Source organism: Typopeltis vanoorti, chromosome 11 (genome assembly GCF_054136105.1).
Source record: "Typopeltis vanoorti isolate ZY-2024b chromosome 11, IOZ_Tvanoo_1.0, whole genome shotgun sequence".
NCBI classification, from domain to species: Eukaryota; Metazoa; Arthropoda; class Arachnida; order Uropygi; family Thelyphonidae; genus Typopeltis; species Typopeltis vanoorti.
In genome coordinates this window covers 20568700-20592519 of record NC_143559.1, presented here as the reverse complement: position 1 = coordinate 20592519, position 23820 = coordinate 20568700, and the positions used below count along the sequence as shown (strand labels likewise).

The 23820-nt window shown below is 37.2% G+C and overlaps 1 protein-coding gene across 1 annotated transcript in view; it reads left to right on the top strand.

Moving 5' to 3' along the window:
* The window catches only part of LOC150101354 (phospholipid-transporting ATPase ABCA3-like), a 305741-nt gene that overhangs the window by 47251 nt on the left and 234670 nt on the right, over positions 1-23820 (top strand). Inside the window, exons 5-7 of the mRNA XM_090400778.1 lie at positions 2706-2916; positions 10445-10691; positions 14671-15013. Coding sequence (XP_090256904.1) covers positions 2706-2916; positions 10445-10691; positions 14671-15013 — 801 coding nt within the window. The remainder of the gene's footprint in view (positions 1-2705; positions 2917-10444; positions 10692-14670; positions 15014-23820) is intronic.

Below are 23820 nucleotides of genomic sequence, written 5' to 3'. Positions count from 1 at the left end.
TGGAAAGCAGTGCAGTGAGGCTTCTTCTTTTCAGCCATTTTCTGTCCACTGCTGGACGAAGGCCTTCTCCAGTTCCTTCCACCATTCTCTGTTCTTGGCAGTGATTGACCAATTTTTGCCAATAAAATGTGACAATTCATCACTCCACCTTCTTTTGGGATGTCTTTGGCCTAGTTTCCCTTCTTTTAGAATCCAGTTTGTTAGCATGGTGGTCCACCGCTCATCGTCTCTTCTGGATAGATGTCCAGCGCATTTCCATTTTAGTTACTTGTGGTGAAGAATGATGTCAGTGATATGAGTCTGGCTTCTTATCCAGTTGCTTCACTTCTTATCTTTTAATGTGATGCCTAGCACCAACTTCTCCATTTTTCTTTGAGTTGTTGCTAGTTTATTTTCCAGTGCTTTGGTTAGGGACCAAGTTTCACAACCAAATGTGATGACTGGAAGTATACATGAGTTAAATGTCTTCCTTTTTAAACAGAGTGGGATATCATTGTTTTGTAAAATGCTTTTCAGTTTTCTGAATGCACTCCAGGCAAGTTGAACTCTTCTAATTATTTCCTTTTGGAGTCCACAGTTTAGATCAATGAGATGACCTAAGTATGTATATGAAGAGACTCTTTCCAAGAAATTGTTTTCTATTATTATGTTTTTTTGGTATTATAAAATGATTAAACATGATTTAGTTTTTTCTCTGTTTATTTTTAGACCGATTTTTCTGCTTTCATGATATAGGTCTTCTATCATTATATTAAAGTCTTCTGGAGTGCTTTCAAAAATTATATCATCTGCATATCTTAGGTGTGTTAAGTTTCTGTTATTAATATTTATACTAAGGTTTGTCCAGTTTATATTATTAAATATTTCTTGAAGGACTGCTGTAAAGATTTTGGGTAATAGTCTTCTTGTTGGACACCTTTTTCAATTGATATTTTATTGCTACTCGTGTGAAGTTGAGTTGTTGCTGTTGTGGTGTGGTATATTTCCTGGAGGAAGTCCATATATTCTCCAGGAACTCCCTGATTTTGGAGTGCTTTGATTATTGCATTAGTTTTGATCGAATCAAATGCTTTTTCATAATCAATAAAGGCTAAACAGAGAGGCAATCTAGTGTAAAATAGATATAATGAACAAAACTATAAACTGTATAATAAATACTATGATAATGCCAAAGGCATTATATGCAAATGTGTATTGTCATCTTCTGACCTCCATGGAATCAAAAGACTCATCATGGAAGGTGTCTTTCTTTCTATCACACACACAGTTCATCATAGCATGCCTTAAATAGCCTCACATTAATTGCAGTCACTACATGCAGACAATGAATTTCCAATCATTCACTAATCTCCATGCAAAAATCCTGCTTCTTACTCCCTTGCTCACACCCACCTTACACAGTTTCCAGGAGTGACCTTTTGTTCTCTCCCCATCTTCTACCGTTTTGTGACAAACCTGTTCACCATTATGTTCATCATTAATCACCATCACCATTATTTTCATCATTAATCCAATGAAAAACCTCTTATCAACTTGTGTCTCTATCATATCTCCACCCTGTACCACTAAATTACCATTAGACTCTACAAATTGTATTTTCTCAAACCTTTATTTACTCAACATTCTCTGGAGACCAGAAACCACCTTAGTCAATTGCATCTGGACCCTTTCCAATATCTCTTCATCCTTTTAAAAACAGATGATGAAATCAATGTAGATCTACCATATGTGGCATAATTTAGGCCTTAATCTCTTTACAAGTCACTGTCCTCTGCATCATTTCCAGAATTCATAGTGCTGTCTTCACAATTTTAGCTTAGTGTCCTCTTAATTTTAGGTCTTTATCCTCTCATCCCAGATCTCTTATTTCCTCTGCCTCCTCCAGTATATTCCCACAGAGTGAGGATATATTTTAGGAGGTGGAGGAAATAAGATGGTATGCAGAGTATGATACTCTGTATCTCATCTGCTTTCCAAATTTAAAAACCATATACTTTGCAACATTAATCTACTTTGCATAATCTATAAACAATTCCCAGGTGTCATCTATCTGTGTGCATCAAGGGTCTGTTTTAGGGTCATTGATATTTAACCTGTATGTTAATGACACCAGGGAAGATCTGAATTGGATAATTTTCTTCTTCCAGAATACTGCTCCTCCCATACACAACTTTATTGATACCTATGAATCAATATCCAATCTAGCACACTAATCTATTATCCAACTCCATCCATTTCAGCGTGCTTATTAACTTACTGTGTGGCAATCTATCAAAAGCCTTCACAATAACTAACTATACTACTGTGTATGCATTTCTCTTTTCCAATGTACCTGTCACCTTATTGTAATAAGTTAGCAGATTACTTAACCATTAACATGATATTCCTTTATTTAACCAGACAAGTCTGCAATAGATATATAAACAATATGTGATTTTTCATTTTATATAAATCTACAGTATGCAATTAAATGTATCTTTTCCAGCTGTATACCATTTACTAGGTTTAGTTTCAATTTAAATTTTCAGTACTGAAACCCATGTAGTTTTTAGCTACCTTTTGTGGCACAGAAACTAATTTTAAAATGAAGTTATAACAATTTGTGCAAAAACTGTCATTAAATCTAATGCTTAATTCATTTCTTTTTAGTTCATTATTTTTCTCTTTAAAACTAAAAAATTAGTAAAATTTTCTTGCTTTTACAGATTCTTGTATTAGATGAACCAACAACTGGCATGGATCCAGAAGCAAGACGTGTAATATGGGATATACTTCAATCCATTAGACATGAAAAAACAATACTTCTGACAACTCATTTCATGGAAGAAGCTGATATATTAGGTGATCGTATTGCTATAATGGCAAAAGGAACCATTCAATGCTGTGGGTCTCCTGTATTTCTGAAGAGGAGGTTTGGTAGGAATCAGCCAATAAAACAGTTAAAATATTATTATTATTATTATAATGATTATTATTTTGGTAACCTCCATGGAGTCAACAGACTCATCGTGGGAGGCCCACTCAACCAGCATGTCTATCATAATGAGCTTTGAAGTCATTTACACTTCCTGCATTCACAATGCACTCCAGCAGTGCATTCATTCACTGACAACTCTCCACATAAAATCTACTCCTCACACCCTTCACCACATCTTTATACAACTTTCAGGGATGGCCCCTTGCTCTTCTGATTTTAACATCCACACTTTTTATAATTCCCTCTGTATTAATGTCATAGAATCCCTTAACTAACTTGAAAGTCTCCTATATCCTCTCTTTTTCTTATCTACTCCAAACTCTGTAATCCACATTCCCTCAAATGCTCTTCATAACCAACATGACAGAATCTTGATATCACTTTGATCATTCGTCTTTGGACCCTCTCTAGTGTTTCCACATCACAATGAAAAGTGACCAAATCTGAGCACAATAGTCTGTATGTGGTCTGACCAATGCCTTATATAAAGGTACCACCACCACCTCTTTATCTCTACATATCAATGTACTTTTTTTTATAACAGCAGCAATGCATTAAGATGTGCAGCTGTGCAACACTTGCGATGTGCCCTCGGGACTTCAGTCCAATGTTTACCATCACTCCAAGATCCCAAATTATTATTTTTTTTATTTTTTATTATTCAGGCCCCCATGGAGTCAAAAGACTCATCGTGGGAGTTCCTTCCTAAGAAATACAGTCTGTCAGGACTCATCGAGGGGAGGTCCTCCCCTGAGAAACACAGTCTGTCATACCACTCCTTAAACTCATTGACCGTTCTCGCTCTCACCACTCCATCAGGCAATGCATTCCATGGTTCAACCACCCTCCATGCAAAGAAACCACTTCTCACCCTCTTGCAAACAGTTGCCTTTCGTAACTTCCAGGGATGGCCTGTTGTCATCACTCCTTCCTGCTGTTCAACCAAGCGAAAGAACTCCCCAATGTCAACCCTGTAACCACATCTCAACCATTTAAAAGTCTCAATCATATCACCTCTCCTTCTTCTATGCACCAAACACTGCAGTCCACATTCCCTCAGCCGATCCTTATAACTAACATGGTACAGTCCTGAAACCATCTCTGTTATCTGCATTTATACCCTTTCCACAGTTAATTTATCCTCTTCAAATCCTGGGGACCAAATCTGAGAACAATAGTTTAAGTGTGGTCTGATCAGAGATTTATACAACGGAATGATAATCCTTTTATTTCTGCAGGTCAGTGTCCTTCTCATTATTGCAGCAATCCTCTGTGTTACCTTCACTACCTTTGCAATATGTCCCCTAAATTTCAGGTTTCTATCAATCATCAACCCCAGATCTCTTCTCTCCCCTACTTCCTCCAGTATAACTCCTCCCATAGAGTATGCAGCATCCCATCGATGTTTCCCAAACCTCAAGACCTTACATTTTGCTGCATTAAACTGACACCCCCCATTCATTTGCCCATCTATCTAGCTTATTCAGATCCTCTTGCAGGGCTAACACATCTGCACTATTACTGATTATTCTTCCCAGCTTTGTATCATCTGCAAACAACTACCCTTGCAATCCACTGACAATGTCATTGATATAAAGGTTAAACAATATATGTCCCAGTACTGAGCCCTGTTGGACCCCACTTGTAACCCTCTGCCTCCATGAAACTGTCCCACCATACACAACTCTCTGATAGTTATCGGACAGCCAATCCTGAATCCAGTTGACCAAATTGACATCCAGACCCATATGTTGCAATTTAAATATTAACTTATCATGTGGCACCCTGTCAAATGCTTTCGCTCTCTAAGAAAATGGCAATATATGCCTTTCCCTCATCTAATCCTCTTGTAACTTTATTATAAAAGGCTAGCATATTGCTAAAACAAGAGCGCCCTTTCACAAATCCATGTTGACTCTCACAGATAACACCACCCTCATCTGCCCAATGCTGTATATAGTCCCTCACTACTTTCTCCGAGATCTTACTAACTACAGATTACACACAAACTGTCCTATAATTAGACACTTCCAGTCTGCTACCGCCCTTATGCAATGGCACTATCTTACCTTCCATTCCATGGGCACCTTTTCTGCAGCGAGACTTTCATTGAAAAGCCAGGTCAAAGGCACTGTCAGTTTCTTAGCACATTCTCTCAAAACTTGTGGTGAAATACCATCCAGTCCCACAGCTTTACTAACATCCAGAGTACTCAATATGTGGAGCACACTCTCCTCCTGCATCTCTAAACCTCGAACCTGCTCTATCCGACTAGTATTCAAATTGACTCCTCCAGGATGAAATACTCCAATAAAGTTTTCATTGAACAATTCCACTATGTCTTCCTCATCAGTCACTCTATTCCCATTTTTATCCCACAATATCATTCTTCCACAGTCATTTCTCCTCCTACTCGCCACATAGCTAAAAAATTCCGTAGGATTTTCCTTGGATCTAAGGGCCAATCTTTTCTCTTATTCCCATTTTGCCCTCCTTACCATACTGGTTACTCTCCTGGCCTGTGTCTTATATTCTTCATGCATCTTCTCTTCACCTGTCTCCTTATATCTCTTCTATAGTCTCTTTTTCGCATGTAATTGCTTAATATTGTTTGTCATCCACTTTACTCCAAATTGTGTCCTCTTCTTCTCTCGTGGTATACAACTTACCATTGCTGCCAACAAATATTCTTTCACAATTTTCCTTGCACTACTGATATCCCAGGCTTCCGATTCCTCCCTCCATGAAACTTCCCCAAGTTGATATCTTAGACTATTATAATCACCTCTCTTATAATTCCACACACGTTCTCATCTCTTTGGTATTTCTGCATGTCGGTCTATTCGTTTTCCAAGTCAAAACCATATGGTTACTCTCTCCAACTGGTGGGAGAGATGTTATCTCCGTTATTATCAACTCTTCTGATGCTATAACCAAATTCAAAACTCTTGAACCTCTTGTTACCTCTATTACATGTTGCCTAAGACATTTGTCCCTCAAGAATTCTAGAAATTCCATTCCCTTATTGCTACATGCACCTTCCTCTCCCCAATTTATACTACTGTAGTTAAAATCTCCCATAACAATCATTCTTCTTGCACTTGCCAAATTCAACTGTCTAAACATCTGCTGGTCCCCACCCTCTGTTCTCTTGGGTCTGTAGCAACACCCCACTAAATATCCTGTCTTGCCCACCTCTACCTCACACCATGTGCTTTCAAAATCATTATCGTCACTGCCTTCCAAAGCCTCCACTCTTAGAGGACATAGGTCGTCACTTATCATAAGCAGTACTCCACTACCACGCTTTCCCTTCCTATCGTGCCAAAAAATGCTCTACCCAGCGACTTCTATTCTTGTTATTATATCCTCTTCTATCAACCACGTCTCAGTGATCCCAATAATTTTTTTCCAGGCTAATGCTATCTGCACCACCAATTCCTCTCCCTTATTCCGGATACTCCTGGCATTAGTATAAAGCATATAAATGCCGTTGTTTCTATACCCAGCATTATCCCCTCTGGACTCCACTGGGCTCAGTGTTACCTAATGTCGTCCCCATTCCCACAAGAGGCCACCCATGTTACCATCCTCCCTTGGACATACTGATTCGTTCAGAACAGCAATCTCTCCAGATGCCTACTTCTTTCCTCATTCAAATCTCATCAGGAAGTGATGACATCCATCAATACAGTATGTAGCCTTATATTTCTGTACCAAAGTGTAACTCCTTGCATTTATTAATATCAAAACTGCAATTCCACTCATTTATCTAAGCTAAAAGTTTATTCAAATTTTCCTGTAGAGAATTAGCATCTGCACTACTCCTGATAATTCTAACTAACTCTGCATCATCGGCTAATATTTGAAGATCCCTGTCAATCCACATGAAATATCGTTAAAAAATAAGTTACACAGTAGGGGCCCAAGAACAGAACCCTGAGGCATGCCACTGGTCACCTTCCTTTTCTGAGACTGCTCCATAATACACAACTTGTTGGTAGCTTTCAGAAAGCCAATCTTGAATCCATCTAACCGATCTACTATCTAATCCCATCTTTTGCAGCTTATACACCAAGTTCAAAAAAATCACTGTATATGAATCTCCCTTATTCAACACTCGTCACCTTATCATAAAACATAAGCAGATTGCTAAAACAAGACCTGCCCTTCACAAACCCATGCTAACATTAATAGAGAGTAACACAGAGGATTGCTGCAATAATGAGAAGGACGCTGACCTGCAGAGATAAGAGTTATCATTCCGTTGTATAAGATCCTGATCAGACCACACTTAGACTATTGTTCTGAGATTTGGTCCCCAGGATTTGAAAGGGATAAATTAGTGTATAAAGGGCACAAAAGCAGATAACAAAGATGGTTTCAGGACTGTGAAATGTTAGTTATGAGGATCGGCTGAGGAAATGTGGACTGCAGAGTTTGGTGAATAGAAGAAGGAGAGGTGATATGATTGAGATTTGTAAACTGTTGAGAGGTGGTTACAGGGTTGACACTAGGAAGTTCTTTTGCTTGGTTGAACAGCAGGAAGGAGTGATGACAAGGGGCCATCCCTGGAAGTTACGAAAGGAAGTTGTGAGCAAGAGGGTGAGGAGTGGTTTCTTTACATGGAGGGTGGTTGAACCATGGAATGCATTGTCTGATAGTCGTGAGAGCGAGAACGGTCAATGAGTTTAAGGAGTGGTATGATAGACTTTGTGTTTCCTAGGAGGAACCTCCCGTGATGAGTCTTTTGATTCCATGGAGGCCTGAATAATAATAATAATCTCAATCCTGTATTCTATTTCTTACCAGTTTTTCCAACACTTTGATTCCAACTGCAGATATACAGACTCCCTGTAATTGGAAACTTCTGTTCTCAAACCATGCTTGTGGAGAGGTATTATTTTGCCTTCTTTCCACTGTAAGTCTTTCATTAAATAACCAGGTCAAGGGCATGGCTAACTGCAGGGCCGGATTAAGATCTATAGAGGCCCTAAGGTTGATGAACAATTCATCAACTTAGATGAATTGTTCATCATCCTTTATTGATGCTAGTTGACTATGGAGCTTCCCATAATCACCCTTCTTATAGTTCCACTTAACCTTGATAACGACTTTTGATATTTGACTATAATTGGAAATTAACATCGTCATCAGTTCTGATATGTCTTCACAGAATGTGCAGGATTCTATGATAATAGTGCATAATCAAGTCGTACTATGAGAAGTGTTTCTTAAATTGTTATTTGTCAATGCTTCATTATTCTCAGATCTTAAATTTCAGTCTTCTAATTCAGTGCTGTTTGCATACTGTCTAGTTGAATCTCCTCTGGGTGTTTTTTTTTTTTTTCTTCTCTCACTCTGGCATCAAAAGCTATTTTGTTAACCTTTAGTCTCCTTTTCCAAGTGAGTGACTATACTCCCTTTAACTCTGCTTGCTTACTTGTATGCAATAACATCGGTTTCCTTTCAATTATTTTCATTGTTATTATGGCAGTGTGAATCCACCATTTAAGAGGACTAGTAGTGTACCCCAGAGATCAGCCCTTGGGACCAGTATTGTTTATTATATATCAGTGATATTGGGAAGTATCTGACAGGAGATATTCAGTGGTTTACTGATGATGCAAAGATAGATGGGGCAATTAATTCCATAGGCTGGAAATGTGCGGAAATGATAATAGCAATCAGTTCAATGTTAGAAAGTGCAAAGTTATGCACCTTGGTATAACAAGATATCCAACAGTATATCATGTAGCTGGGATTATATGCTACGAGAAATGTGGCTATGAATTTTGGAAAGTGGATAGGTTGCGTTTGCAAAAATTCCAAACGCAGCTCAGAGGATAATTGTGATGTTGAAATGAATGCTTACATTTTGCCTCTTTACATGGTCTTGATATCTGCACTTAGGCTACTGTGCACAGGTTTTGTCTTCTGGTTTTGGAAGGGGTAAAGAAGCTGTGGAAAGGGTACAGAGAAGAGTTATGAAGATTATATCTGGAATATAGAATGTAGATTATGAGGACAAATTGAAAGTATGTAGACTTCAGACACTGGTAAGCAGGAGTTAAAAAAAAGTGTCATATGATGGAAGTCTAAAAGCTTCTAAATGGGTGTTATAGGACATCATCTGATAAAATGTTTCATTAAGTAGAAAGTCGGGAGAGAACATGAGGGCATCCATGGAAGTTAAGTTTATGCTTCTTCATGAAAAGGATAAGAGCTGTGTTTTTCTCTCATAGAACAGTGAGTGAGTGAGTGAACAATTGGCCTATTGAAGTGGTGAGGATATTTAGTATGAATGAGTTTAAGAGAAGGTATGACAGATGGTGTGGGTGATGTATGTCCTCTCTCAATGAGTCTTTGACTTCAGAGAAGTCTCAGATGATAGTAATATTAATAATACTGGTAGACAGGCTTATACATTGGTTACTCATAACTATTGTTATTATTTTTTTCAGAAATAACAATATACACTAAAATGTTAATTATAATAACTTTAATACTTTCCTTTATTTTGGCAATGTTACATTGCCATCATCAGGGATCACAAAAACAATAATATATGCACACAAGCACTAACACTAGGTAAACGAGGCTGAAGGAAGGCAGCCAAAGTCAGGCCTAGAATCCTAAATGTCCCCCCCCCCCCCCCCGCATGTGGGTTGGGCTGCAGATCTGAGGATGAGTGTTTCCCAGATTTTTGGAAGGCTCATTCATCCAAATCTGTTGAGTTTAGGAAAGTTTCTCGGGGCTGAGGCAGATTCGAGGAATAACCTCTCATATTCATATTTTCTGCGGTGTAATAGAGTGGCCTTCTTCCAGCATATCCTGTCATGGGTGTCCAAAGTATGGTCAGCAAGTCCTTAGTAGCTGTAATGGTGGAACCAGATGTAGTCCTTATGTTCAGAAATTCTGATATTGACTGTCCTGCCTGTAGTAAGACAATAATAATAATACACTTGTGTGAAAACCTAAGGACGAACACTACTTCTGAAGATTACAACTACAAATGCAGATAAATCAGCTTGTGGCAATTTGTATATCAAATTATTTGTATATTTGGATAGAAAATCTTTCCTAACATATAATTGTGTACATATATACAATTTAATTTTATATATAAATCAAATTATTATAATTGAGTAATTAAATAATTATTATTTAATAATTAAATAACTAAATAATTAAATTATAAAAAATTAATTAATTAATTAAAAATAATAATTAAATAAATTTAGGAAATTTAACCTTAGCTACTTAGGTCGCGCTTTTGTGAATATAACAGTTATTGTTTAATTAGCCTTGGATGATGCCTGTGATACTCAGGTGAAAATTGTACGAATAAAGAATAATTTACGTGAGTTAATTCCATTATTATAATAGTTAGTAATATGTCTACTCACGGTATTTCCTTACTGAAACTTATTTTTTTTATTCATTCATATAAAATATATGAAATAGGTACTGGCTATCATTTGCGGATTGTGAAAGAAGATGACTGCAATATCACACAGATTACAGATATGATACACAGATATGTGCCTGAAGCTACTCTTGCGAGTGCCATTGAAAAGGAACTGATATATTTACTTTCTGGAATGTCTACCAATTTTGGCAAAATGTTTGAAGATCTCGAAAAATCAAAAGAAGAACTAGGAATAGGTGCATGTGGAGTAACAGTAACTACCATGGAAGATGTCTTCTTAAAGTATGCAATTTTTACTTAATGTATTTAGAGTGTTACTTTTACTTTCATTACGTATGTTTTTTCATAAAATATATCCATTAGCTATTTTTCTTATCAAGATGATTCTGAAATGCATTTGGAACACACATAGGCAAGTAGAAGAAATAGCTGCCATCTTCTGATAAACAAACCTTTGCTGGTAGTAAAGTAGCAAAAATATCCATTAAATATATATATAGCATCTCTGTTTTGCTAATAGTTCATTAGTAGCAAAACAGAGATGTTATAGGTCTCATTGTAACATCATTAGAGCATGGGTGGTTGTTTGTGAAGATCACCAGTTGGTATATGTTGCTCGTTGTCCAATGTGAGACTTTGACATTGTTTATTGCCTGAAATAAAAGTCTGAAACAACCCTGTTTGGTCTCTGGAGCTGGGTTTCCTTGTTTAACTTGTAGCTACCAATGGTACTGATGTAGCTTCCCGAGCTTCATTTTGTTTACAAAATTAATCATACATGTGAAAGGTTTCAAAGCCACTACCACTAATGCCTTTGATTCCCTTACAGAGAGCCCAACACTATCATTAACACTACCTGACATCTAGTGAAGAGAGGTGACTGGCAAGTACTGCCATCTCATGGTCCCTAATCCTAACACTATATTTATCGTCTGAGATAGTGTGGGTTCTACGGTCAATTTTCTTGAGTTTATGGGACAAAAAATTTGCCCATGCCAGAAATGGACTAACTTGGGAACTGGTTGAAGAAAGACTTAGAAAATGTTCCTCTAGTCAGCGACTAACTTGAATCTAGGTCTTCCTTTGGATGATCAAGTGCCATGGAGTGCAAACGCCATTTCCACTGAGCTACACAGGCTCAGTTTATTTTGCTTTTACAAAATTAATCATATACATAAAGGTTTCGAAACTTGCAATACAACTAGTGCCATATGTAGTCAAGAGTTTAAGCAGAAAGAAGACCTGTCGATGTTTTTTTTTGAATGCAGGGAGATTGTCCTCCATAGAGAGCACCACAATCTACTTAAATATTTACATTTTTAGGTTAAGAAAATGCTGAATATCATTAAATATCAAGATTTTCTGCATGATTTTTCTGTATAGTATTATTGTTATAATAAGCATCTGAATAGATGCTTATTCACGGAAATCCAATTTTAAAACATGTTATAGACCTCTCGTGTGTGTGTTTGTGGTGAGTTGATATATAAACAAATGAGGATATGCAGTTGGTTGCAGATAATGCAAAGTTGAAGGAACTATGAGAAGTGAAGCAGATGTTTTGACTCTAAAAAGAATATGAATAAATATTTGAATGACAAATGATTTTGGCTGTCAATTCACTGTATCCAAATGTACATTTTTGAAACTTTGGAGATATGGATGGGTTGCAATGTATTCAGTCAGTGGGGATATAATGAACATGATGGATATAAGAGATGGAGAGGATGATTGTGAACAAGAATCTGAAAAAATTTAGGAGCCACACAGGGCTGTCACCAGATTAGATCATGCCCTGAGGCAAACAATTAAATATTGCTCCTGATGGATTATAAGACAAAAATATAAGAAAATCACCAATTGCTATTTTGTTTTTATTACAAGAGAAACATTAATGTAAAACTATTACATAATAATGTTAATTAAATGTTTGCTCTCCGGGGATATCGCGCAATAAAACTATTCATAAGCTCTTCTAAATTTAAATTATAAGCTATCTCTGCCTCTATTGATATAGTTGCTAGACCAACCAATCTTTCTTGGGTCATTGCTGTTCGCAAATAATTTTTAATGAGTTTAGGCTTGGAAAAACTTCTTCCTGCACTTGCTACACTAACAGGAATTGTAAACAACATCTTTGGGCGGTGATTACTTGGGATAAATTTCTACAAGATTTATATATATATATGATAAAATCTGATGAGGACCACTTTTCTATTGTTGTAAAATATCTTGTTGCCCTATGGCGCCTACCATAATATGGCTGAACAAGAGCCCTTAATTAAGCAGCACCATGAGGCAGGCTGCCTCTATGCTACACTCTGTCGACGGTACTGGAGCCACCTTGCTAGAATTATGAAGATGATTTTGTAACAATTAGCGATATTGATTGCATTTTGGTAAAATTTTGTTTATTTTTAATAACATAATGTGTGATTATGGGAATTTGTGGGTTCGATACAGATTTACAGTTTTAGTAAATTTTGAAGCTTGTGGTGAATGATGATAAACTGGTAGTATGAATGAGATCTGCATGCTGAGCGGCATTAACATCAAATGTAAGTAATGGCCTCGATTTTTCAAGAATAGTTTGTTTTGTTGTCATGAGTGTAACATGTATACATGGCAGAATGTCAAGAATGTGTTTACAAAGAGAGTGAACAGCAGAAGAGAGAAGATATAGGTGCGTCAAAAATGTGATATTCTGTTGAACTAAGAGTTATTGGAAAATGAAATTCTGACTGATGAATCCAAAGTAAGCATAAATGCAGGAGCAAAAGACTATGAATCAAGTCACAAAAGTGAGCAAAACTTTAGAAGTGAAAGAAAAGTACTTATGAAGAAATGAACTGAGTGACACTGTGGAAGGCAAAGGAAGGTAAGAATGAGGAAATGAAAGAAATAAATGACAGACTGAAAGGGAGTGACAGATAATGTGATTGCCAGGTGCAAGACTAAGGTGGTACAACACCAGGGCAACTTGTTGCAAAGGTGGATAAAGGATCACACTTGGATAAAGGATTAAACTAATTTTATTATACTCTAACCAAGTGAAAAATAAACTTTCAACATCTTTCTCTAAATCCAGAGTAATTTATTAAAAAAGGGTGGCACACCATTTGGCAAATCCTATAGGTAGAGTTGACCTGCAAATGCTTCTGCCTGGTATCTCCACTTGGGCCTGACTCCCACTGAAGAGACTCAATAAAGGTCGAAACTAGTCTGGGTAGTGGCCCTTACCTTAATGCATAACATTAGACATTTCCGCAAGGAGATGTTTTGCATTATGGGAGATACTGAGATAGGAGTGTTGGTAGCTTGCTCTGCCTTTGCAACGAGTTGTCCTGGTGTTGTACCACCTTACCCCAGTCCTGAAAATACTTTCAGGTGCAAACTTTGTTTGCTCACACTTGATAAAGGATTAAACTAATTTTATTATACTCTAACCAAGTGGAAAAAAAAAAAAAATAAATAAACTTTCAACAAGTAAGATTAGAAATTTGGTGAATATGAATGAAAAAATGCAGAACAATAGAATGAAGGAAGGTAAAGAAAAAGAGGCGATAAATGACTCAAGAATAGCAATGTATAGAGATTCCTTTATGAGAGATGTGGTAAATGAGAGAGTCTACAAGGTCTGTTTTCAAGGGGGGGGGACGAGGATTAACAAGATAATTGATGCATTGGATATGAGAAGTAAACAAATAAGAGAGTTAGTGGTGGTTGTGAGAATAAATTATTTAGTTGACATAATGAAAAAGTAAGAATGGACATCACAAGGTTATTGAGGAGAGAGAAAGATAAGTGTGGTAGGAAAGGTGGTCAGTGTGTTACCAAGATATTATTATTATCTGAGACCTTTAGTGAGTCAAGGACTCATCAAGGGAGGCTATAAATCACCCAAACCAGCTGTCATACCTTCTCTTAAATTTATTCACACTAGATGCACTCACTACCCCTAAAGGCAAATTATTCCACTCACTCATTGCTCTCTGGGAGAAAAACCTAGCTCTTACCCCTTTCTTGACTGCAAATAAATTTAACTTCCATTGATGCCCCTGTGTTCTCTCCCCACTTTCCATATAACGAAAAAATTCATCAGATAATATCCTATAATACCCATTCAAAAGATTATAAACCTCTATCATATCACCCCCCCCTCTTTCTCCTGTTAACCAAAGTCTGCAATCCACATACAATCTGTCCTCATGATCTAAATCCCATAATCCAGATATAATCTTCATAACTCTTCTTTGCACAGATATGATAGTGAAGAGTTGAGATGGATAGCAAGAATCACAACTAGTGTGTTGGCAGAGCTGTGTGAGGAGAAGGGAGTGGAGTTTATAAATGTCTGGGATGCATTTGAGGAGATGGATGAAATTATACAAAAGTTTAGTAACAGGTTTAATTTAAATGGATTTGGTTTGAGTCAAATAGAGGGACTGTTGCTGGAAAGAAGTGTAATGAGTGATACAAACAAGAGATTAGAGGAAGTAAGAGATGAAGTGAGAGGAGCTAGTGAGCTAGTTGTAAATGGGAATAGTAATAGTGTGAATGATGACAATAAGAGAATGATGATGCAAGATGGACAGGGAAACTGGGTGTGTGGGGGGGGGGGGAGAACAGAAAGACACAGTATAAGGAAAGTGGATGTTGGAAGCAGTAACTAATGTGAGTATGGGGATGGCCTGGAATGTAAGAGGGGTAGTTGAGTCTGAGGAGATGTATAGCGTAAGTGGTGATAAAGGCATTTGGGCTTGGGTGGGCATGGAAATAGCATGGGTACGGCTGGTTATAGACCTAAAAGTGATTTGCTGTTTTATTTAGAAATGACAGGAGCATCTGAAATAAGGGAGATGACATGGTTTCACTGATTAAGTTTTTTTTGACCAAAAATTGTTGGAATAACATGCTTGGATAAGAATGATATCCAGAAGGGAATAGAAATATAAAGATAATGTTTTTTGCAAAAATAGAAAGGACAAGAAGAGAGGGGAGAGGTGAGGTGCTGATGATAACAAGGAAATTATGTCTACACAGAGTGGAAATTCACAAGGAAAATAATGGCACTGGTTTTGAGGCAGTATGGTGAGGGGTAGAGAGGAGATTGGTAGAAAAGGATATTTTGTTGGATGTTGTTATAGGCTGTGGGAATGTGAAGGATAGTGATGAAGAAAGGTGTAAGCTTAAGAAAGTGAACAAGAGGAGCGTGATAATTGTCAGTGATTTTAATTATGGTAATAGAGATTGGAATGAAAAGATAGCTTTTGGGTATAAAGAAAAGAAATTTCTTGAGTTCTTGAGAGACAACTATCTTAGGCAGTATGTAAAAGGACAAATGAGGATCAAGAGCCTTAGATTTAATCATTTCATTATAGGATATGATTGTAAGTGGAATGTCACATTTTCCCCTATCTGCTGAGATTTACCATGAGGTCTGGGTGATAGCCAGCCATATGAACATTCTGTGAGGAAAGAATATATGTGAAGGAACTATAAGTTCAGAGATTGAGAGGCTTAGGAGACAGCTTGGTACTGTAACATGTAATGATGAGTTAAGAAGGAAGGAGATAAATGATGCTTGGGAATTGACCAAGAGATGTCAAAGGGGGTAGATGAATGAAGGGATTAAGTACAATATCTGCAAGAAGGTAGTGTGGAGACAGCACATAGTGAATAATAGTAACAATCACTTGTGTGAGGAGTATAAAGAGCAAACCAGAAAGGTGATTCAGATGGTGAAGAGCAAAACTGCTTCAATATAAGCAAAGATTTGCAAAGCAGTTCAAGGAAAATCCTAGCAAATTCTTCTGATTTGTGGCAGGTAGAAGGTAGAATGACTATAGTAAGATATTACAGGATGAAGATAATAGAATGGTAACTATATTGCAGAGGACACAGTCAAGGAATTTAGTGAACAATTCATCAGAATGGTTCATCCTTGTTGGTGTGAAATCATGGAAAAGCTCAAATGCAGAGGAAATGGGAGAAGATGGCTTATTGGTGAGCAAGCAGGAGGAGTTAAATTAATTAGGGGTTAAATAGCTTGATATCAATAAGGCAATAGGACTTGACATATCACCCTGTGTGTTAAGACAGTGCTTCCCAAACTTATGGATGTCAAGGCCCCCCCTTTGGAAAAATTAAAAGATTTCATGCCCCTCCCCCCAAACGGGGAAAAATCCTAATACAGACATATATTATTATAATATTTATTGTATTTATATTCAATACAAACATACACACTAGGCGTATTTCTTTCCCGTGCTTCGCCGCACCTGTGTTCACTAGTAATGAAACATTAATTTAAAGCACAAAAAACATGGCCGTTTTAAATGGGCGCAAAATTTTGCATTTGTAAGCTTTTTTTGTGCTTCTTATCAATACCTTTGAAATGAACCTTATATGAATAAGTATATATTTACTAATATTCATTAAGCTCCGAAATACGCAGGAAGCAAAATTTGTGAACCAACACCAATATATGAATTTTCCATTAAAATATAAAAAAATAACAAAAAAGAAATAATAAAAATTAAATACATTTCTTTTAAGATTAAAAAAAAATCTACTTAGTCTTAAAACATTTTAAATTTGTTTCATTATTTCATGGCCCCCCTCTCAATAAAACTAACGGCCCCCAAGGGGACCGTGGCCCACAGTTTGGGAAGCACTGTGTTAAGGGAATATTCCAAGGGGTTAGCTTCGGCATACCTGTTCAACAAGACTCCTACAACAGCACAAGTCCCAAAAGAGTGAAAGAAGGTAAAACTGTTCCACTTCACAGAGATTGTGGCTACAAATTATAAGCCAATCAGTATAACTGGAGTTGTATTTAAGGTATTGGAAAGATTAGTCAGAAGTGGGTTGATAACAGAAGTATTCTCTCTGATTATTAGCATGGATTTGTTAAGGAAATCACGTTTTACAAATTTCCTTATTCACTATAAGAGGATGACAAATGCATTGGACAGGGAAAATGCATATCCACTTTAACTTAGATTTTACAAATGCTTTTGATAGATTGCCACATGACAAGCTGGTAACTGAATTGAAACACATAGGAGAGATAGCAAACTAGTGAGTTGGATAGGCGGCTGGCAATCAAATAGATATCAGCAAGTTGTATATGATGGCGCAGTATCTTGAAAGATGAAAATCACTAATTGGTGTGCTGCAGGGAGGCTGTTTTGGAACTGTTGTTGTTCAATTTGTATATTAATGATACTGAGGCAAGTGCAACTGGAGATATGCAACTGTTTGCAGATGATGCAAACTTGAGAAGAATGATGCAGAGTTAGGCAGAAGTTGTGATTTTACATTAGTACATGTACAAGTTATATGCAGAGGCAAGTAAAAGAACTGTCACTTCACTGGTATGAAATGTAAGATTATGAAATTTGATAAGCAATGATGGGATGCAGAGGTGGGGGAAATTTTGAAGCATTTTTGTAGAACAGACTGGAGATCTGGGAGGATGCTGGAACAAGGATCTGAAGTTCAGGGCCACGTTGCACAAGTTGTGAAGTCATTACAATGGATTGTGGCAATGATGTGGAGGATCTCAACATACAGAAATAAAAGGGTTATGATTCCATTGTATAAAGCCTTGCTTAGGTTTCATATAGATCACTGTGCATTGAATTTGGTTCAGAAAGGGTCCAGAGAAGACTGACTAAGGTGGTAACTGATCTTTGGAATGTGAGATATGAAAACAGGTCTAGGAAATGCAATTTCCATGACCTTGTGAATAGGAGGAGAAATGATTGAGAAGTTGGTCATAGTGCTGTTATCAGGTTAATGTGGAAGAAAATTTTCATAGTATGGGAGAGGTGGAGATAGAATAGGAAGTCATCCCTTGAAACTGTATAAGGAAGGTGTGAGCAAAGGAGTAAGGAGCAGATTATGGTGAGTGAAATGCAGTGCTTGAAACTATGGTGAATGTGGACATGTTGAATGAATTTAAGGCATTTGATGAATTTTGTGTGTGATAGCATGTACATCCCATGAAAAGTGTTTGCTCCATGGAGGTCTGACATTAATAATAATTATGATATGATGGATTATGACAATGAGGAGGACATTGATATTTTCCCTATCCTGGTAACAATATGGACAGCTTACTATTCTCCAATTAACTGGTTGCATTCAAATCCTGCCACAAAAGTTACTGAATGTCTTTAGATGGTTGATTGGTTGGTTGATTGATTTGTGGTTTTTATGGCACAAGGACAGCAAAAGTCATCTTGTGCAGGACACAGGTTACAGCAGTACAAAGGGTATTAATGAATAAATTAATAAATACTTATGCAGAAATAAATTCATGAATAAGATAAAATGGATGTATAAAGTGTTAAGTATCTGCATATTAAAGGTATTTATAAACAGTTATAAGAAAATAAATGAATAAATAAAATCTTTGTACAAGGTTTAGTATCTACAATGTGGTATCTTCGTATGAACAAATTTAAAATCAAATGTGTTTGAATAAATTCATTGTTTGCAAAAATTTTAAAAAGTCATACAATTTGTCCAAGTCTGATACATCTGTCTGAGTGTATAGGACTCAGCCAGATAAGTGAAAATATCATTTCTTTCTTGTGTGAAGTGCTCACAATCCAGCAGAATATGACTACTGGTAGGGCAGGTGTTGCATTTCTCACACATAGGCAGGTCATCAGCCCTCGTTAAATAAGAATGTGTGAGATGACTGTGGCCTAGCAAGAATAACTTCCTCTCTTCTCTTCCTACATTGACTAGACACTCAATACTTCATTTCAGGCTTAACCTCATGAAATTTGTTTGTCAGTGTTTCCTGCCAAGAGTATTGCTATTGGGCAATTAACTTTGATTTTATAAACCGGGTGTAGTGTGTAGTCAGTATAAGGGGACTGTCAAATAGTATGTTGAAAAAGTATCAGCTGATCTAGCAGCTGCATCTGGAATGTCATTTCTCTTAATTGAGATGCATCTGGGAGTCCAACACAACCAAACATCAGAATTAAACTTTATTTTGCACAAGAGTTGGAACACCTCACTAAGCACTTGATGTGGATTATACAGTGGGGAGATGATGGCCTGTAAAGAACTCTAAGGGTCTGTATAAATTATACACATTTTGGTATGAGTTTTCTTTGATATGCACAAGTTCAAGCTGAATGGCATGCAACTCTGCTGTGTAATTACTGCAATTGAGTGGGCTGGTTGGAGATAGTAATGTTAGGAAAGTAAGCAACACAGCCAACAGAGACCTCTGATCTTGAACCATCATTATACATGGGCAAAAAATCAATGGGTTACTCTGTGCATTGCACAGTTGAAGTTAGACAGATGAGGGTATTTGAAACTTCTGCATTTGACAAAGTGAGGTTGCAGGATAGGGTGCAAGCCTGCCATGGAGGAATGCTGTTTTGTTTGGTGCAGGTAATGTTATCAACATTCATGCCAATAGCTTTCGTATATTGACTTTTAACTGTTGACCAAAAGGATGGATGGCAGTCTGACATGTGTGTATATGATACAGGACTAGTCTCTTTTCTCAACATAGAGAAAAGAGACTAGTTCATGTAGGATGATCTGGAAGGTGCTTTATTTTTAGGACATAATTTTAAGAGAAATATTTTCATCTATCATTTGATTCAACATAAAAATCTGATCCATAATCGAGCTTTTGAATGAACATACATGTGCACAATAAATGCGGAGCGTGGACCATCGATCAGCACCCCCATTCAGTAAAGGATAGTGTGTGGAGTAGATTCAGTGCTCTTTGTGCACATTTTCTGAAGATGACAAATGTGTAAGAATGTTAGCTTTCTGTCAAAGATGAGTCCGAAAAACTAAGAATCGGGGTGGAAAGTGCATTTTTGGCAGAAGTGCAGAAGAAAGTTTTTTCTTCAGAAAACTTGAACACGTGACAAAGAGCCCATGAAGAGACACAATCGATTGCTTATTGAAGTTATCTTTCAATGATCCTCATATTGCAGGAATGACAGTAAATTGTGAAGTTATCAACATAAAAGCAATTTCCTATTGTGGGAGGAAGCTGTTCAGTTGAGCTCACTTTGATGACAAAGAGGATCACACTTAAGACAGAGCCCTGAGGAACTCCCTCTTCTTGATGATAATATGCTTCTCACTCAGACTTGGAACACTCAGCTAGATAGGAAGTTCTTAATAAAATCAGGAAAGTGTCTCCTCAAACCAGGATTGAACAGGTCTCTTTTAATATGCCATATCTCTAGGCTGTGTCAGAAGCTTTTTCCCTCAGATACCACTGAAATGACATGTTCGTGTTTCTGGAATGTGTCTCTTTCTTTAGGCAGCAAACTACCATTCTACTTATTGGAAACCAGAATTGGCTTGAATAAATTAGATGTTTGGGCTCTAGAAAAGAAAACATTAGAACCAAAAACACAATTTTTATGTGTGGAATTCATATTAAAAAAAACATAGAAATAAAGCGATCACACTTCCTTCGCATAAAGGACTTTAATCGAGCCACATATGGATTACTGTACCCAAATTATAGTTTTCAGGAGATTAAAACATGTTAGAAAGGATTCATAGAAGAGTAAATAAGATTTTTGTTTAAAGAAATTAAACAGAAAAAAAAATCTAACATGAAAATTACTTTTGATGATATAAAATTTTCACCTCAGTATTGAACACATCTTTCTGTTCAATAATAATGGAATCAAAAATTGGTGGGTCCTGACAGGATCCCGGTGGAGGCATAGAAGGCACTGGGGTCAGACAGAATTGACCTGCTGTGGGACCTGCTAATAAAAGTTGACAAACGGTGAAAATATACCCGAGGAATGAAGGGAAAGTACTCTTGTCCCCATCTACAAGAGTAAAGAGGATGCACAAGACTAAGAATTACAGAGGAATAAAGTTGATGTCCCACAATGAAAATCCTAGCAAGCATTCTTGATGGAAGACTGAGAAAGGAGGTGGAGATTGCAAAGGAGCAATTTGGCTTCATGCCTGGTTGATCGACGATAGATAGAAAAGTTTCGAGAGAAGCAACAGGAGCTACATCTGGTATTTATTGATCTGGAGAAAGCGTATGATAGAGTGCCAAGGCAAGAAGTCTGGAGATGTCTGAGGGAGAATAAGGTACCAGAGAAATATGTCAGGCTGGTGTAGGAGATGTACAGAAATGTGAAGACAAGAGTTCAGACCTGCTTGGGAGAGACACACATAGTTTTCCCGTGACAGTTGGCCTGCATCAAGGGTCAGTATTAAGTCCGTTCCTGTTTAATATTGTGATGGAGGTGGTGACAGAGGAGGCGAGATAAGACTTGCCTTGGACTGTGTTGTATGCAGATGACATCATGCTGTGTGCAGAATCAAGAGAAGAAATGGCAGCTAAAGTGGAAAGTTGGAGGAAAGTACTGGAATAGAGATGTATGAGACTGAGCAGAAGTAAGACAGAGTATATGTGTTGCAGAGTGGATGGCAGCCAAGAGATAGATCTGGAGCTGGTGTCATCAGGAAGGTCAGTTACTTTAGATACTTGGGATCAACAATGAAAGAGGATGGTGAGGCTGAGAAGGAAGTGGGATGCAGGATACAAGCAGGATGGAGGAACTGGAGAGAGAGAGAGATGGCTGGAGTGCTATGCGATAAGAGGGTGACGATCAATCTAAAAGGCAAAATCTACAAGACAGTAGTGAGACCAGCTATGACGTATGCTATGAAAACTGGCCCTGAGGAAAAATAACATTGGCAGGATGGAGGTGGTGGAGATGAGAATGCTTAGGTGGATGTGTGGTGTGACCAGAAAAGATCGTCTGAGAAATGACTATGTAAGGGGAACAGTGAAGTTATGAACTTAGGAGCAAAGATACAGGAGGCAAGGTATAGATGATTTGGTCATGTGATGAGGAGCGAGGAAGAGTATGTGGGAAGAAAGGTCATGCAGATGGGTGTGCAGGGGGAGGAGGAAGCACGGGTGGCCAAAGAAGAGATGAAGGGAGATGGTGGAGGAGGACTTGAGGATGAAGAACATGGGTGTAGCTACAGGCCAAGACAGGAGGTTATAGAGGAGACTCACTACAAACAGCGACCCTACTTAAGTTGGAAACACTGCAGAAGAAGTATTGAACACACCTTTCTGTTCAATAATAATGGAATCAAAATACAAAAAAAAAGAGGAATTTTAAAAAGCACTGTCATAGCATGAGAAAGACCACTGATCAAAAAAAAAAATCTGTAATTTGTTAATTTTAAAAATACGTGTGTGCATGCACACACACATGCGATGGTGCTTTTAAAAATGCTTCTGTGTGTGTGTGGGTGGGTATTCCATTGTCATTGTACTGAAGATGCCTTCAACTAAGGTGAAACTTTTACATCATTAAAATAATTTAATTTTTTTTTCTGTCTCAGTTTATTTTTGACAGTAACTAAGATCATGTGGTGGTTTCTGTGGTTAAGAAGTTCAGTCGAATTATTCCGGTTTTGTGACCACATTTTTATTTAAAAAGACTGTTTTTAAAACTAAACAAGTACTAAAAAACAAACCCTAAATGTTTCGTTAGTCGTCAGACTAACATCTTTAGGGGTAAAGATAACTAACAGTTTAAAGCACAAACTATAAGAAATTACGAAAAAACAAGTTCATTTATTGGTATTATGAACATCAAAAAAGTTCGTTAAAGAACCGAATAACAGATCTATACAACCGTTAATACGCATTAGCTGGAAACAATGCTATTTGATGTTGCATTGTGTGGTTCACTTTCACTCTGTCCAAGGTCTGAACTGGGTAAATTTTAATAAACGCTGACCAAACTTGATTTAAAATCAAACCTTGATTTTTGTTTCATTGCATAGGAATTTTAATCATATTTGCTGCCTCTTTGAATTTTCTTGTGAAACAGTTTTTATCAATGTAGGACATTTTTGTTCTGTCCCAGAGTACATTATGACCAGTAGAAGCTGTGTGAAATGTCAAGCCAGACTTATTTTCTCTCTTTTTTTGTATGTCCGTTTGATGTTTGCTCATGCAGATTTCTCCTGATCTCCCTGTCTGGCCTACATAGCAGATGCCACAGGAACAGTGAATATCATAAACTCCTGGTTTTTTCATTGGGTGATGTGGAGTTGTTGGAGGATGAAGAGATTTTGATATTTTATCAAATATCATATTTTTTGTGGCAGGAAAGTCACTTTTATGTTGTAGTTGTAGAGAAGTTTGTCTAATTTATGTGTTACATTTTTGATATAAGGAAGGGTGACTGTGTTCTTGAAGTTTGTTTATTTAAGTTTCTTGTAGGTGCTGTATTGAGAATTTTCTTAATTGTCTTAGTTTTGAAATCATTCAGTTGTAGGATCTGTGTTAAGTATTGTATTTCTTCTTTCTGCTTTTCTTCTGTACTGGGGATGCTGTATGCTTTAT